Source organism: Arvicanthis niloticus, chromosome X (genome assembly GCF_011762505.2).
Source record: "Arvicanthis niloticus isolate mArvNil1 chromosome X, mArvNil1.pat.X, whole genome shotgun sequence".
NCBI classification, from domain to species: Eukaryota; Metazoa; Chordata; class Mammalia; order Rodentia; family Muridae; genus Arvicanthis; species Arvicanthis niloticus.
The window spans coordinates 93,346,933-93,364,425 of NC_047679.1; the positions used below are offsets into that span (position 1 = coordinate 93,346,933).

General features: G+C 41.7%; 1 protein-coding gene and 1 pseudogene across 2 annotated transcripts; one reads left to right on the forward strand and one right to left on the reverse strand.

Moving 5' to 3' along the window:
* The first annotated feature begins 642 nt into the window (after positions 1–642).
* On the forward strand, positions 643–8,118 carry LOC143435609 (N-lysine methyltransferase KMT5A pseudogene; annotated as a pseudogene). Its single transcript, XR_013106086.1, has 2 exons — positions 643–691; positions 1,249–8,118. The product of XR_013106086.1 is annotated as an N-lysine methyltransferase KMT5A pseudogene (transcript).
* A 177-nt stretch (positions 8,119–8,295) lies between these two features.
* LOC117695084 (plastin-3-like) lies at positions 8,296–16,043 on the reverse strand. Its single transcript, XM_076918993.1, has 8 exons — positions 16,039–16,043; positions 15,564–15,660; positions 13,829–14,024; positions 12,751–12,829; positions 11,569–11,683; positions 10,958–11,091; positions 8,647–8,770; positions 8,296–8,445 (listed from the first exon to the last, which is right to left on the reverse strand). The coding sequence occupies exons 1-8, from the start codon at positions 16,041–16,043 to the stop codon at positions 8,317–8,319; spliced, it is 879 nt and encodes a 292-aa protein (XP_076775108.1). The 3' UTR covers positions 8,296–8,316.
* Between the last annotated feature and the right edge of the window lie 1,450 nt (positions 16,044–17,493).

Below are 17,493 nucleotides of genomic sequence, written 5' to 3' on the forward strand. Positions count from 1 at the left end.
ATGACAGAGGTTCTGCTTAGTCAACAAAATGATGGACTGGGTATTAGGTCTATCGTGCGCCTTACTGACATAAATTAGTATAGTTATGCTCTAATTGTATTTTGAGATAAAAGTATTATTTTAACAGGAAGGGTGATATGTAGGAGGAGCTAAGTTGGGAGGAGTACAGAGAGGAGGAATAAGGAGAGGAGGAGGAGAAGGAGAGGAGGAGCTAGGTGATGAGAGAGAAAGAGAAGGGGGGCAGACATGGAGGTGGATGCTCACATGTCTCTGCCAGTCAAAGATAGTTGATATATCTAGATTGGGTGTTAGGTTACACTTCTGATTGATATTGAGCATTACCAAACTTATAAAGCCTTTGGTTGACATTAAAAAAAATTGTATAAAAGCAAAAAGGAGAAGGGGGTATGGGATAGGGGTTTTCTAGGGAGGGGAAATGGGGAAAGGGGATGGCATCTGAAATGTAAATAAAATATCCAATAAAAATAATAATAAAAGAGATTAAGAGAGAGAGGAGAAGGCAAGCAGCCCCTTTTATAATGGGCCAGGCCTACCTGGCTGTTGCCAGGTAACTGTGGGGAGGAGCATACCTGGCTGTTGCAGGTAACTGTGGGGGTGGAGTTTAGACAGAATACTAACACTAGTCAGCAGGAGGTACTGGACTCGCATGTACATCAGGAGAAATTCTCAGGTATGTTTCTCTTAAGGAATTGAAGACAGGGAACACAGGAGACCAAGAAGCATTTAGCTATGTAATCAAGCCAAGGCCCTCTCCCAGGCCCTTGTCTCCTACTTATACTGCCTAAAAACACCACGTGTCAGAGACACTAAGCTGGACCCAAACAAAAGAAGAAAAATCAGTTCAAACTCTTGGCTCTCACTTGAACCAATGGCTTTCAGATTTTTGTAAAACTTTGGAACTTCTGAGGATATTTATCCTTCACATATTTAGTGATTAGAATGTGTATCATCTAGCCAGGCAACAATATACACATTTAATCCCAAAAGTCTGGAGTCAGAGGCAGGTGGATCCTTGTGTTTAAGGCCAGCCTGGTGTCGGGGGGTGGGGGGGGACCCAGGTTGTCCAGGGTTTACACAGAGAAATCAAGTCATAAAATCAGAGGGGCAAGGAGGGAGAGAAATTGTGTATTGCTGTGTTATTGTTCTTTCATAAGTCCTACTTGGCTACCTTCCTGTATTTTCTCAATTGATGCTTATCCTATTTGCATTGTGTCATTTTGGTTCTAGTATTAGCAAATCACAAAGGGCCTTTCTTAGGACTGGCCTGGAAGAGAACAATTTCAATGCCACTAAGAAGGCAGAGAGAGTCCCTGGCCTCGCTCCGGGCCCTGGCTGTGGTGCTTGAGGGCAGCATGCTGTGGGCCACCGGTAAAGCTGGCGTCATGGGCCGCAGCCGGCCCTTTCCTGGTGCTCCGCGCCGGCGCTGGTGGCGGCTGTGGCAGCAGCAGCAGCAGCAGCAGCAACAGCAGCAGCAACAGCAGCAGCAGTGGCAGAGGCAGAGGCGGGAGCAGCAGCAGAGGAGGCGGCGGCAGAAGTGTTGGCAGCGCTGGTGGCCAGGCCGCAGAAAGGGCAAGGGCAAGGGCAAGGGCAAGGGCAAGCGTGCTGGCCTCGCCGCCATGGGCCTAGTAGGGCTCCAGAAGAATGTGTTTGCTGGGCAGTCAGATATCTATGCCTACATGAGTCCGAACAAATGCTCTGGAATGCACTCTCCACTTCAGGAAGAAAACCTGACTGCACATCATGAGGTCAAATGCAAGGGGAAATCATTAGCTGGAATCTACAGGAAGCGAGAAGAGAAAAGAAACGCTGGAAATGTTATCCGAAGTGCTGTGAAGTCAGATGAACAGAAGAGCAAAGATACCAGGAGAGGTCCCCTGGCGTCTTTTTTAAACCAAAAATGCAAAGCAAGAGAACTTCCAAAAACTCCACCCCCATCATGTGATTCTACCAATGTAGCAGTTGCTAAGCGAGCCCTAAAAAGTCCCTCAAGGGCAAGCGGGCCCCTAGGAAAAAGTCTCAAGGGAAAACACAGCAGAATAGAAAACTCACAGATTTCTACCCTGTGCGAAGGAGCTCCAGGAAGAGCAAAGCTGTGCTGCAGTCTGAAGAAAGAAGAAAATAGACGAGCTGATTGAGAGTGGGAAGGAAGAAGGCATGAAGATTGATCTAATTGATGGCAAAGGCAGGGGTGTGATTGCAGCCAAGCAGTTCTCCCGGGGAGACTTTGTGGTAGAATACCATGGAGACCTCATTGAAATCACCGATGCCAAGAAACGAGAGGCTCTGTACGCACAGGACCCCTCCACGGGCTGCTACATGTACTATTTCCAATATCTGAGCAAAACCTACTGCGTGGATGCCACTCAAGAAACAAACCGCCTGGGAGACTCATCAACCACAGTAAGTGTGGGAACTGCCATACCAAATTGCATGACATCGATGGTGTGCCTCACCTCATCCTTATAGCCTCCCGTGACATCGCTGCTGGTGAGGAGCTCCTGTATGACTATGGGGACCGGAGTATGGCTTCCATTGAAGCCTACCCTTGGCTGAAGCACTGACTGCGCGGCCTCCCTGCCTCCCTCAAAGGACAAAGTGCCCTCAAAGGGAAATGAAAAAAAAATTTTTTACACACACATACTTACTCTTAGCTAATTACTTCAAATGTTTTTAAAATGTATACTAAAGGTGCCTTTTCATGTAGTATTTAAATATCTGTTACAGGTTTCCAAGGTGGACTTGAAAAGATGGCCTTATATTACCAAAACTTTAATATTCTAGTTGTTTTTGTACTGTTTTGCATACAAGCTAAATGTTTGTGTTTCCCAGGTGGTGTAAGACTCGGCACAGGTTTTAGAGAACTGAGTTGAACATGAGTTAGGAAGCCGGGCTCTGCCCAAGATGAAAGCCAGGACCACCCTCCCCCCACCCTCACCCCCGCACCCCACATCCAAAGCCAGGCTGGTGTGAGGGCGCAACCACCCCCACACGCAGCCTGGACAGATGTTTCCAAGCTCTTGTTCTCCTCAGCGTCCTGTCAGGCATACATTCATACATGACATGTATGAATATTTTTTAGCAAAAGTTTCACAGCAAGCTAGTCTTCCCCCTCTGCTTTCTCCAAAGCATACTTAGCCCGGGGCTCGGAGGCCCAGCCAGGAACAGACCTTTTCCCCAGGCTTAAGGATTTTCCAGGCACCTTGAAGCATGAGGGTGGGCAGTTAGATGAGAGGCAAGCCGGGAAAAGCACTGTTCTCCTGCCTGAGAAGGACAGGTCTCCTGAAACTGCATTAATTCTTTATAGAAATGTGAACACTGAATTTATTTTAAAAAATAATTTTAAAACACAAACATTTAAAAATCAAAAAAAGAAAAAATGAAAAAAAAAAAACAACCCACAAACCCAACATGTATATAGGTTTTGAAGGAGTGAAATAAATGTGTTTTTTCTTTTCTTCTGTTTTTTTTTTTTTTTTTTTTTTTCATTTTGGCCTGGCTGGTTGGTTTGTGTGGAGAACATTTGAGATGGTACTCTATTCTAATCAAAAGTGCGGTTTTGTAGTGTGACCAGAAATTACTAAACCTACACCCCCTTCCCACCCCTAATACTGATGCTTAGGAAGTTCTCTACCTGCTGTCAAGGCAGAACCCCTGGTATCTATCCAATGAAGATGCTGTCAGCTGTCAGTCTAGGACCTCTGTGAGCATCAGGCACCAGATGTGTTTAGCACTAGGGTACCTGACAGCCAGCAAGGCTTAGTAACAAGAGAATCAGGATAATACTTGAGGTTTGACCTGTGAGGGCAAGAGGAGGTGGCTTTCTTCTCCCTCCCTGGGGAGGACTAACCATTCACCTTCAGTCCAGAGGGCTGGGGTTTAGGAGCCAGGTATAAGAACCTACCCTTGTCCCCAACACCCCGTCTCCCAGCCTCATGATGGTGCTACCTAAGAACATCTTCAACACCCTTTGCTAGCCCAGTCAGTGGTCAGACTTGGAGGAGGATCCAACAGGAGGGTGTAACAGTGAGATAAAAATGTCTTGGTTTTACCTGTTTGTGGCTTAGCTTTGTATTTAAATAGCAAACAAAAAAGGGAAAAAAACTTGAAACCTATTTGTCATCTTAAGAATAAAGTAAAAAAAATTAAAATTTTTATTGCCAGGCAAGGAAAAAAAAAAAAAGCAGAGAGAAAGAGCCAGAAAATGGCAGCAGCTAACAATTTTAATTTTACAAAGCCTCCCAGCTGGTAAAGTCCTTACAAGGTACAAAACAGGGTGTAATTATTTTCAAAGAATTTTATACTGATTTTATTTCCAATCTCCAGTTTCAAAAGGAGAAATAAAACATACCAGTACATCTCTGAAGCGGTGACAAGCAAACTAACATGCAGGGTATCAAATGAGGGAGTACATGCTGGTTTCAACAGAATCCATCCTATCAATAAAGTTATCCACCAAAAGCTAAGACCATGTTTGATGGTGAACGTTTCCCATTCTGAATTTGATATGAACATAACATTTTAATAATATGAGCGTCTAAGAAATAGATCCAGATTGTGGGGAGCAGACAGAAGGCAGCTATCGTCCTTGTAGCCATCTTGAGCCATATACCCTGACAAGAGACTTGTTTTCAACAGCCTACAACAGCTGAGCACACTCTGATAACATCTTCTGTTGGACATAGGCATTCCCTTAAATGGCACCCTCCACCCCCCATATCTCCACATTAAGAAAAATAAATCATCAAAACAAAAGAAAAAAGATTAGAGAATAATTATTATGCAAATGCCTTTATTTGGACTATGTTGCTACCAGATTATATCACTTTTCAAAGTTACATTAACATAAGGATCTTGAGAACTATAGCAAAGACCTTGACAGAGCAAGAGTACATCAAGTCAGACATGCATAGTTTCCCATTTTTGTGACCATGTCTCCTTGTTATAGGTGTAAAACTTAAAAGTCCATTGCACACTTTAAAATTCTTTGCTTATCAAACTCCAGCCTAAATTCTGAGCCCACTCTCTCCTCAAAAGTGTCATATTCAACATCATTTTAGACCAAAAAAGAATTTTGTGATAATGATTTCCAAATAAAGAAGTATGTATCAGACGGACTTGTTGAAGACAAAATATTTCATTTCATTTGAGCCTGGGCATGAGGAAGAAATGCAACCTTAGGGTCCACTTTCCTCCACTTATAATTTATGCTTTTCTATGTTTCAATTACATGAACACCCCGTTTTAAAAACAGTAGCAAATCAGCAGACATGTTTGATGTAATCAAAATATTCTTAAATGTACAAAAAATGATCATGTAGAAAGAACACTGAAAAAAGTTACTGATTTTAAGAATAAGAGAATGAGAAAAGCTTCTAGTACATTCTGCACAGCCAGTTACTTCAGCAGATTTTTGGCACTACAGAATAATCCAAGAGCACCCATCTCCACACAGCATCAGAGCACTCTTCTCCAGAAAGAACAGCTAGACCTTGGAATGCAAAATGACGAGTGAATAATATTCCTGTCTACACATCTAGGCAAGTCTCAAGAGATGATATCCCAGGAGGTAAAGATACATAGATAATATGAAGCAAGCTGGAATGTCAAGGGCAGCGTTCTGAGAAGAGAGAGCAAAAGGTTGATTGTGATTTGCTCAGGTTTGCTGAACAGATCAAGCTTTACAGGAAAGAGGATTTGCTTGTCTACTAAAATGCTTTTTCCAAAGGCTGTCATGATTTATTAGTCTTGCTAATCAAAATTCAAAGTTGTTTAAATGACCAAGATTTCTGAAACCACAAGCATGTCCCCTGGAACTAGCTGACTTGCTAGTCATGCACCTGCAACTAAGGTTGGGTGTTTTATACTCTCTTCATCCCTCTGCCCATCAAACAGGCAAACACAGTCATGACCATCTTCGGTTTTGTTTTCACAAGGTCTTTGGGGAACATACACACTGGCTTCAATTCTTCTAGCCATTGACACTGCAGGCCTAGGTTTTAAGGAAACAAAAATCAATATGAGGGTTTTTTCCATCAAGAACAATTTTTACTTTTTTTTAACAAATGGATTATTTTATATTACATGCTTTGGTGTTGTGCCTTCATGCATGTCTGTGTTAGATCCCTTACAACTGAAGCTATGGACAGTTGTGAGCTGCCCTGCGGGTGCTGGGACCTGTGCCTTGGTCTTCTAGAACAGCTGCTCTTAACCACTAAGCATCTCTTCAGCCCAAGGATACCATTTAAGAGATGTACTTCCTTTTATATAACCTGATGGCTGGGATGGAAATTTCTGCATTGAATATATAAGTCAGAGAGCTGGGCATGTTAGCACATGCTCATAAACCTATAATCATAGTACTCTTGGGGCAGAAGGTGAGGCCAAAGAGTCCCTGTGAGTTTGAAAGCTGTCAGAAGTGCACAGTCATAGTTTGTCTTAGAAAGCATAAAGTACAAGTTGGTAATTTCACATTTGTTTTCTAATTAATTTTTGTTTTGAATTGATTTTTAACTTATCCTAAATCAAAATGTAAGATTTATTTTATGTGATGTGTGGGGAGCCGACAGAAGGCAGCTATCAACTTTGCAGCCATCTTGAGCCATATACCCTGACAAGAGACTTGTTTACAACAGCTGAGCACACTCTGATAACATCTTGTTTTAGATACCCAGGGTCTTCCCTTGGGTGTGTGAGAGTTAAAGGTGTGAGACTTAAAAGACGTGACTTAAAGGCATGACTTAGAAGTGAGACATATAAAAGGTGAGAGGGAGGCAGAAAAACTAGACACTTGGAAAAAGAGTAGTGACTGGGAAGGAGACTAGCAACTTGGTACTAGGAACTAGGGACAAGGAACTAGGATTAGGACTTGAGACTTGAATTTGGAAAAGGACTTGGAACTGGGAAAGAGATTAGCAACTTAGAATTAGGACTTTAGAATTATTACAGCTGGAATTGAGATAAGGACTTGAGACTTATTATAGCTGGAACTGGAACTAAGAACTCGAGACTTGAAACTTGGAGAGAAGAAGAGAGACTGAAGAATAAATGGGATTGAATCATACTCTGTCTGGTCTCTTCACATCCATCTTCACTCTCTCTCTTGCTGAACCCTGACCTGCAGACTGGAGCAGCTTGGGGCAGTGTGGGCTCTAACAACTTAGCCCCCAAGGATTTTGGCAGTGTGGATTCCAACATTGATAAAGCAGTCCACAACATTTTGGCCCCCAAATGTGGGAGTAGTGAGATTCTCAACATGTATGAGTGTTTTGCCTGTATGTATTTTTGTGCACCAAGTGTCTTCCTGATGACTGAAGAGGTCCGAAGAGGGTATTAACTTTCCTGGAAGTGAAGGTGCCACCATGTGGGTGCTGGGGACTCAATCCAGGTCATCTTTAAGAGCAACAAGAGCTCATCTCTCCAGCCCCAAGTTATACTAAATTTTTACAATTTATTATTTTGGATTTTATTTACTCATTTCTTCCCAATATGGAATGAAAAGGAAAGCTTGAAAGCCTGAGTTCATATAAAAATGAAATTGTTAGCCAGAAATCATGGTGCATACACACCTTTAATTCCAGCACTTGGGAGACAGAGGCAGGGACTTCTCTGAGTGTGAGGACTGGTCTACAGAGAGATCAAAGACAGTCAGAGAAACTCTATCTTGAAAAAGCAAACAAACAAACAAACAAACAGCCTACTTGCACAACAAAGAAGTGTGTGTGTGTGTGTGTGTGTGTGTGTGTGTGTGTTTAATGAGCCAGGTTGACTGAAACAATCAATTATGGAATTCTCTGTGCAGTGTAATGAGATAACATAACACTGTTAGGAGATAAAGCATCGTTAGAGGAAGTGTGTCACTGTGGGGGTGGGCTTTGGAGGTCTCCTCCTATACTCAGGTTTCACCCATTGCAGAAGAGAATTTCTTCCTAGCTGCCAGAGAATGCCAGTCTTCTCCTGACTGCTTTTGAATCAAGATGTAACTCTCAGCTCCTCCTGTACCATGCCTGCCTGGATGCTGACATGCTCCTGCCTTGATTTTAATGGACTGAATCTCTGAACCTGTAAGCCAGCCCCAATTAAATGTTATCCTTTATATGAGTTGCTTTGGTCATGGTGTCTCTTTTCAGTAATGAAAACCCTAACTAAGATAAACAGTAAACCCTTAAGAAAGAAGACAGCTTCCCCAGATGTCACCACTAACGGGGGGGGGGGGGGGGGGCTTGACTTGGAGTGGATCTGCCTGGCTGCAACACCTGTGTTCTTTGTATGACCCCAAGTGACAGCTCATGGTTGACCTTACTTGGCATTATTGTGCTTGTCATCTTCTGTTAGATTGCCACTCTTCACAAGGTCATAGTTAATGCAGCCCGGCTGGATGGCATCAATTAAATCCACAACGGCCAAACTGGAGCTGATTGTCTTGTCCTATTATGAAAAAGAGAACAATCAGGCTAAGAATTCCACTATATACAAATAATTCTGTGCTTCCTTATGTTAGCCTGACCAAGGAAAGGAAAGCTTTGAAACTACTTCAATAATAGTAAGTCTTACAAAGAAACTCAAGGTTGTCCTTAAAATAACTGATATTATCTAGTACACAAAATGTATAATAATCAGTATTCTGACCTTAAAACTCTGAATGGAAGTTGACTTTCCAGCTTCACTCAATGTTCTGTTGACCCAGTTTACAATGATGTCATCATTCGCTTTCTGACCCTCTCCAAGATCTTCCAGAACATTAAGGGTGTACCTAAGAAATTAGCAGAAGAAAGTCACAATGTACTCTATGAAGAAACTGCATACATTAGAAATATATGCCATGTACATTTTTATCCCAAAGATTGCATGGCAGTCAACAAGATGGCTCAGTGTGTTAACCAGCCTGATGTGTCTGACAAACTGAATCTGATTCCTACATGATGGATGGTAAAAAATATTTCCAGAAATCTATACTCTGACTTCCATCTGAGGCAGTGGTATGAGCCTTACTATAGTTACTCACTCTCACAATACAGTTTCTACATATGCCTAGAAATTATATACTTACACAAAATTAGTATACATATATACACACACAATAAAAGTAATTTCCGGGAAAGAGCTGTGTGTGTGTGTGTGTTTGTGTGTGTGTGTGTGTGTGTGTGTGTGTGTGTGTGTGTGTATGTGAAGGAGGACTTGGGGAAATAGCTCAGTTTGTAAAGTGCTTGTGTTATAAACACAAACATGAACACCTGAGTTCAAACATGAGCACTATATAAAGAAATATGTATGTGGGAATGCATTTGTAATTGTAATTCTGGACATGTGAAAACAATAGATTTCTGGGGCTCACTGTCCAACCAACCTAGCCAAAGAGCTATGCCCAAGTCCCTATGAGAAGCTCTAGGGGGAGTGGACAGATTTCAAAACAGGTGGATGGTAGTCCTGAGTACAATACCTGAATTCATTCTCCTCTTCTCGCTGTCTCTGTCTCTGTCTGTCTCTTAGTCTCTCTCTTAGTCTTTCTCTCTGTCTCTCTCTCTGTCTCTCTCTCTCTGTCTCTCTGTCTGTCTCCTTCCCTCTCCTTCTCCCCCTACCCCACCCCCCTCTCTGTGCTGGCTAGTCTTGTGTTATCTGAAAGGGGAGAGCCTCCATAAGACCACAATGAAGAGCAAGCCAGTAAACAGCACCCACTGCCTATGCCACCCATGGCCTCTGCATCACCTCCTGCCTCCATGTTGATGACAGGTCTGTTTGCCCTCATGAATTCACAGCAGCTGTCATTGCCTGAACAAGAAGACCCACACAAGATCAAGACATAGCATTACATCATGGATAGAGAAAAGACCCATGATGCCTCAACTCCTAGTGTTGGCAATTGATACAACTGGGTGACAGAGTCACTTTTTATCATGGAATGTGGCTTCAACTAAGTTGCCATAAGATTCTACACTGTACATGTGGGAGGCTTTCGTGGGACCCAGTAGGTTATATCAAAAGTCATTTAAGTAGGAAGGAGAAGAAAGGGAGCCCAGCAGGGTTGGAGGGGTAGGAAGTGGGATTTGATATTATTAGAGCTCATTGTATGAAATCCCCAAAGTAGTATAAAGAGAGATCAAGTAAAGAAATCCTGAATAACTTAAAGAATTATACAAATATAAATTATTGACATGTATTTGAACACACGTATGCTATGGTACCCCTATGGAAACCAGGGGCCATGTTGTGGGACACAGTATTGCTCCTTTACTACACAGGTCCTGGAACAGAAGTCAGGTCCTCAAGCTGGGCACAGGAGCTTTAACACTGGGCTGTCCTGCTGCCTCTGATCTTCATTTCCAAATGGATACGTGTAGATGTTCATATTTCTTCTGATAATGCTTTTGCTTTGTTCCTTTGAGGCAAGGTACCACTTTATAGTTCAGGATGTCCTAGAATCCACTATGTAGTCCTTCAACTAGCAACTTCAAGCTGGCCTTCAACTAGCAATTTCCCCTCCTCAGACTCCTCAGTGCTGAGATTTCAAGTAGGAGCCACCATTTTGGGCTTCTGACAACATTTTCCTGTTCATTTGTGGATTCTGAAGATAGCCTCCATGGATGCTAAGTATATCCTAGACTACTGAGCTTGGGCTGCAGACCCTATGACAATTTCACCCAGTGAACTACATTAGATCATCTGTTAATGGTACTCAGTGACATTACATCAGGCTATGTCTACACATCAGACTTCTGTGACAGACTGGAAACAGCTACTGTTCTATGTAACCCACAAAAATTATCTCCCAGTGAAGATCCAACATACACCCATAGCAAATTCATTTCAGATTCTAGTCCAATGAACTCTGAAGTGTGTTCACTGAACTACATGATTCATTTAAGCAGTGAAAATATACTTAGGGGGATTTCATATATGCATATTACTATGAAGCTTCCATAGCCAACACTATGTACAATACCTTCTCATCAGCTGCCAGATTACAGCCAAGGTCAAGGTAGCGTTCCCATCATTCAGGTCTTGTCCTCCAATGCCAACCAAGGAGAATTTAGCTGCATTCTTCCCTAATTCAACTGCATAGTTGCAGTTTTCTAACTGCAAATGGACAAAGGCAAAGTGAGTGTTAAATATTGTCATTTGTTTAGTCTGCAAGATTTCTCCCCAATCTCTCTCTCTCTCTCTCTCTCTCTCTCTCTCTCTCTCTCTGTCTGTCTCTCTCTCTCTCTGTGTGTGTGTGTGTGTTGTATAATGGTAAGAATCTGCTCAAAGCCAAGATTTAGTTCCTGTTCTCCAGAAGCAACTTAGAGTCTAGACGTTTTTAATCTATCTCTTTATCTATCATTTTTATTTCATTTGCATCTGTGTTGTGCCTTCATGTATGTTTTTGTGAAGATTTCAGACACCATGGAACTAGAGTTACAGATAATTGTGAGCTGTCAGGGAGTGCTGGGAATTGAACTCAGGGCTTCTGGAAGAGCAGTCAGTGCCCTTAACTACTGAGTCATCTCTCCAGCCTGGGTCTAGAGGTTGTAAAGGAAAAGAAAGGAATCAAGAAGGTTCAAGGTTCTTTACCTTTTTCATGTTGGCCCCCAGCTTAGTGTATGGAGGCTTGTTCACTTTACTCCAGTCCACAGGAACTTTAATTCTCTCATAGAGCTGTAAGATCACCAGGGCATCCTGCAGGTCACTAACAATTTGAAACATAACTTCAACAGTGATCAGAAGCAGGGACACAAATCACACAAGACCTATAAAGCCACAGTTCCTACAACTCATATATGTGTGCTGGAAACAGAGCCAAGCCTATTCAGTTCACTCAACAGTATGTAAGCACAGCTGGGCAAGGTGGCACACACCTTTGGTCCCAGGCTTGGGAGGGGGTGGCAGGGTGATCCTTGTGAGTGAGTTCAGGCTGGTCTATACAGCAAGTTCCAGGACAGCCAGGGCTACACAGTGCATTTCTGTCCTATCTTTAAAAAGTAAGGACCAGGCAGTAGTGGCACATGCCTTTAATCCCAGCACTTGGGAAGCAGAGTCAAGCAGATCTCTGTGAGTTTGGGGCCAGCCTGGTCAACAGAATAAGGTTCAGGACAGCCAGGACTACACAGAGAAACCCTGTCTTGAAAATCCAAAATGACAATGATGATTATGATGATGATGATGACGACAACAATGTCAAAGATCACTGTGTATGGATGTGCACTTATTGTAAACAAAAAGGGTTATAAAGGTTGGGAGCACAGGATGAAAACCCAAGGCCCTACTTGAGAGTCAAAAAGATGTATAATAAACAAGGATGTAGATAAACAAATAATATGATTTTCGCATATACGTAAATGCAATGAACAGGGTTCACTGGTAGTGAATGGCAAATGTAGGAAAATAGTGAAGATATGGAATATTGTTAGGATACAAACTATTCTATGTCAGCAAATAACAATGTGGCCAGGAATCCAAAGGCCACAGGGAATCAGGAGCACTCTGTTATGAGTATTCCCAGACTATTTAAGAAACTTAAAGTACCTGTTCCCTAAAGTACCATCAAGGCACATATTCTATCACTTACAGCCAATAATCGCACAAAGAAAGGATTTGGGCTTGTGTGTATTTGGAAAATGATGGTGGAAATCACTAATGCTTCATAATCAGAGTATTTGCTACAACACACATGTAGAAAAAATTTAGAGTTGTCATTATTTATAGTACACCTATTCATGATGTTCCTAACTTCATAAGAGAAATAGGGCAGCTTACGCATAGAGATGGTTGACGTGGGGATTAACACCAAGAGAGTTCATCCAGTTACGAAACGTTCTTTCTTCACGAGTTTCTCCTATTAACACATCCACAAAGTATATTCATTGATTAAATATCTTGTACATATACCACCAGTGCATATATTCATTTATTTTATATGCTTTATTCTAGCCACATGCTAGTATAGCCACTCTGACAATGGATAAATGAAATATGGTTACAAAAGCGTATAGGTAAATTCTGCATGGATTTATACTCTTCTGTGGTCTAGTCAGACAGGATGGCTCACATCTATAATCTCAGGCCTCATTTGGCTGAAGAAAGAGGACCATCAGGAGTTCCAGGCCAGTCTTGAGCTACATTGTTTCAGGCCAGCTTCCACTACAGGGTGACACCCTGTCTTACAACTGCCTCCAAGGCTCTGGGGACTGTAGCTCAGTTTATAGAGTCCTAACCTGGAGTGCATGAAGTTCTGAGTTCATTCCCTAGCACCCTCTAAACCACAAATGATGCCTGTAATCGCATCTCATCAAAAATGAAGCATCATTCTGTACTATGTAGGAAGTTTGAGGTCAACTGGAGACACATTAAATACTTGCCCCAAAATAGATGACTGTGTCTTTAAAAACTCAAACAAAACATGAGATTGTTTGCTCTAAATAAATAAGGAAGTTTTAAACAACAACACAAATAAAAAAAACAAAAAAATGTAGGATATGGCACTAAATATTGAAGCAAAACATTTGTGAACTAAGTGTTCCCATGATAGGTGAGTCTGGATTTATTTTTATTTTCTCTTCTCTTATCTTATTTTATTTTGCAGTGCTGGCTGTTCTAGGCAAGAGCTCTGGCACTGAGCCACATTCCCCAACTCCATGATTTTATTTGCATATTTTGCTTCCATCACCACCTCCACCCAGCCATTTCCAGTTCTCATTCAGTACTGCATCTACTTGTAACAGATTCTTTCAAATGCCAAATGGATAAAGCAACTCCGGGTTGGAATAACATCATTGTGGCCTCTGGGGTTTTATGCTATAGACTTCACATTGTAATTAGAGGTCCTTTGAGTTACCTTCTAGAAGAGTCCAGTCAATATCCTGGTTTTCCGGTTTAGTTAGTGCTGGATACTTATTAAAGAGGTTAGCTACAAAGGCCAAGTTCAGTTTGGGATTTCCACTGACAACATCAGCTGGGGTAACAAACTGCCTGCAACCTAGTTTATCTGCTTGTTGAAGCATACTTTCTGCTCTCTTTAAATCATCTGTTTCCTGTTGAAGAAAAGAAGATATATTTTGAACATCATCCACATATATACATTGCAGGTACAATAAAGTCATAGGTTGGGTAAAGGTTACACAGTACTTTCTGTCAACTAACACTTGGTACTTATAAAACTGGTTTCAAATGGAAAAACATGAGGCATGGGATATGTAGTACCCATACGTTCCACGAGGTGGCGCCAGAGTACATCTAAGGACTGAATAAAGCATTCCTGGAGATTACCTCTCAAAGGGAAAAGGCAGAGGGAAAAACACCCATTACCCAATTTTTCATCCACATTCCTTTGAAGACTTAACTTTAAATATGGATAGCTTCAGAAAAATATTTTATTTTCAAAAGAGTTTTTCAATTTTTTAAAAACCTTTTTCTCACACTCACATGCCTGAACAGAACTGGGCATTTGGATCTCCTGGATCTAGAGTTACAGGTGTAGTTTGAGAACAACACTTTGGTCTCTGCTAGAGCAGCAAGCACTTTTGACAGCTGAGCCATCTCTCCAGACCCCTAATTTCTTTTACATAAAGAACATATCCGAAAAATCTTGCAGGCATAGGCTTGGAGTGGAAAGGAATGCTTGGGCTGGGTGGTGGTGGCACACGCCTTTAATCCCAGCACACAGGAGGCAGAGGCAGGTGGAGGCAGGCAGTGCTCTATGAGTTTAAGGCCAACTTGGTCTACAGTTGAGATTCAGGACAGCCAGGGCCATGCAGAGAAACCATGTCTCATAAAATGAAGAGGGGTAATTGTGTTTGGAAAAGTCTAAGACAGCTATATGGAGGAGAAAAGAGGTTTTGGGGGCAGACTGAAAGAGATGGGTAATATTTTGCAGGAACTTAAATGCTAAGCTGATAGACCAATTCTAAAGGCAGTGGGAGAATCCTGATGGATCCTGGGGACAACTCAAAGTGATACAGTAGAAAACATCCAACATGGAGGATTTGCTAGTGGGAAGTTCATCTTGACCCTCAACTCGGCCTGATTTCAAATGAACTTGGAGACACACCTCTGAGCATGTCTGTAAGTATATTTTGAGAGAGGACAGGTTACCCAAGGTAGTTCCCTTAATGCACAGACTTGCCCTGTACCCCTAGCATGGGGGTTAATCCAGGGGAAATGCTTACTTCCCCATGCTCTCTCTGCATGTTTATGTCATTCATAAAATCCAGTACCATCAAAATTATGGAACCCACGAGTACTCAAAATAAATCAGGATACTTTCTCTCCTGTCAGTCACATGTACCATATCATCTTAAAAATATCTTCAAAGTATTAACAGCACTACATGAAGTTACATAGATGTTTTAATAGAATTTCTGCAAAATTATTTGGTTGTGGCAGCACATACTTTTAGATCCAATACAGAGAAAGCAGAGGCAGGTGGATGTCTATGAGTCTAACACAAGCCTGCTCTACATAGCAGGTTATAGCACTATGTAGCAAGACTATGTCTCAACAAAACCAAAGGGGAGAAAAAAGAGACAAGCGATGGTAAAAGACTAGGAATTGAAAAGGTAGCCTATACTTACATTGAAACCTGACATGTTAATATCTATCCGTGGTTCCCCTTCCTTCTGTCCTTTTGGTGCAATTTGATGAAGCAGAATGGAAATAGGCTTTGGAATCCTACAAAAGAATTGAACATACCAGTGTGATCATATGTACAGCTTACCAGTGTGATCACTTGTACAGAGTAGCTGGATCGTATTGTCCCTTGGTGATGAGGACATTTGGATCAGCTTTTGTGATGAAATATGGCATTCTTGTCTGTCTTCTTAGTTTTGAGATCTTTCCCAAGCAAAATCCATCTGTCTGGCCTTACCGCTCTCTTTGCACTTGAATTTGTTAGGACTTTACAATTTATGCCATCAAACAAATAAAGCTGTTAAGTATTTCTGTACCTTCACTGAATTACTGAAGTCAATAAGCTTGACAGATAAACAACCATGAAATAGCAGAGCAGAAATCCAGGAAGCATAGGGAAAGAGAAAATGAACACATTACCGCATGACAAAGCATGCTGAGTATCAACCTATGGAAACATCATCTGCTATGTTAATTATATGTTTAATAATGGAATTACAGAAACGCTTAAATGTGAAACACAAATAGTTGGCAAGACAGCATTTAAGCTTTTAGGATCAGAATACACCTAACCAAATGAGTTCATCTTTCTCCCTTCTTCTTTGTCCCTTCTCCCACAATGATGGGGATTGAGGTTATGGCTTCACATGATCAACAAATGCAAGAATTCCTTGTTTTTCAAAAATATTCAAAGCAGGCTTCCTAATAAAGTTTTCCACTGATTAGGCACTGTGCCATATGCCTGTATATAGCTTTTAGTCAGAGGAAGGACGATTGCAGTTTTGAAGCCAACCTAGCAGACACAGTGAGCTGTAGGCCAACTTGGGCTACAGAGGGAAATCATATCTGAAAAATCCAAAATGGCCTCCGTTAGTAGTATGCGTGCTTTGAATGAGGGAAACCCTGGGTTTAATCCTGAATTCCACACAAAATGTGAGTATGGCAACTCACGTCACCTTTAACAACAAAGCAGATTTGAGGCCATCTTGGGACATAGGAGACCATGCCTCAGAAAACAAAAAAAACTAAGCAAACAACAGAAACAACAAAGTGGGAAAAAAGAATCATCTAGCTATGGTGGTATTTCTCTGTATTCCAGTGTTCAAGAGGCTTGTATTGCTAGACACTCAACCTAGAACTGACCTTAATACATGCATACAATTAAAATGGTATATAAGCATAAAGGAGGAAGGGGGATGGGATAGGAGTTTCTAGAAATGCAAAATGTGGAAAGGAGTTTTCCAGAAAGGGGAAATGGGGAAAGGGGATGACATCTGAAATGTAAATGAATAAAGTATCCAAAAAATGGAAAAACAACATCAAGAAAAAAGGAGAAGAATCACAGTAAGTTTGAGGCCAGCCTTGCTTGTCTAGTGATGTCTAGTACAACCTGGGCTACATAGTAAGACCTTATCTCAAAACAAGAAAGACAACAGGGACTGGTGATAAGCTTTAAACTTTTGTCTCTGTTAAGATGGGATAAAATCTCTGAAGCCATCTTATCTCCCCGAATGCCAGTTACCTTGATGTCAGCACTGAAGTTGTTGATCTTTTGCCAGCCTGAATTTCCAGATGGAAGTTGGCCCATCTCAGCAGAAGCTCTTCTGAGACAATTTCATAAGCTCCTCCAGAGTCTCCCCATCTCGAAGCAAAGCTGCCAGTGCTTGTAGACAGGAATGCCTCAGTCACTATGTCATGTGATAGTGGTCATTTCAAGCACTTGAGTGCTCCCTGTCTCTTTTTCTTTGAAACAAGCCCATGCTGCCCCGATCTCATGATCTCCCTGCCTCAGCCTTTGAAGTGCTGGGTTTTTGGGAACATATTGTGTAAATTTGGTTTTGTCATGGAATATCTTGGTTTCTCCATCAATATTGA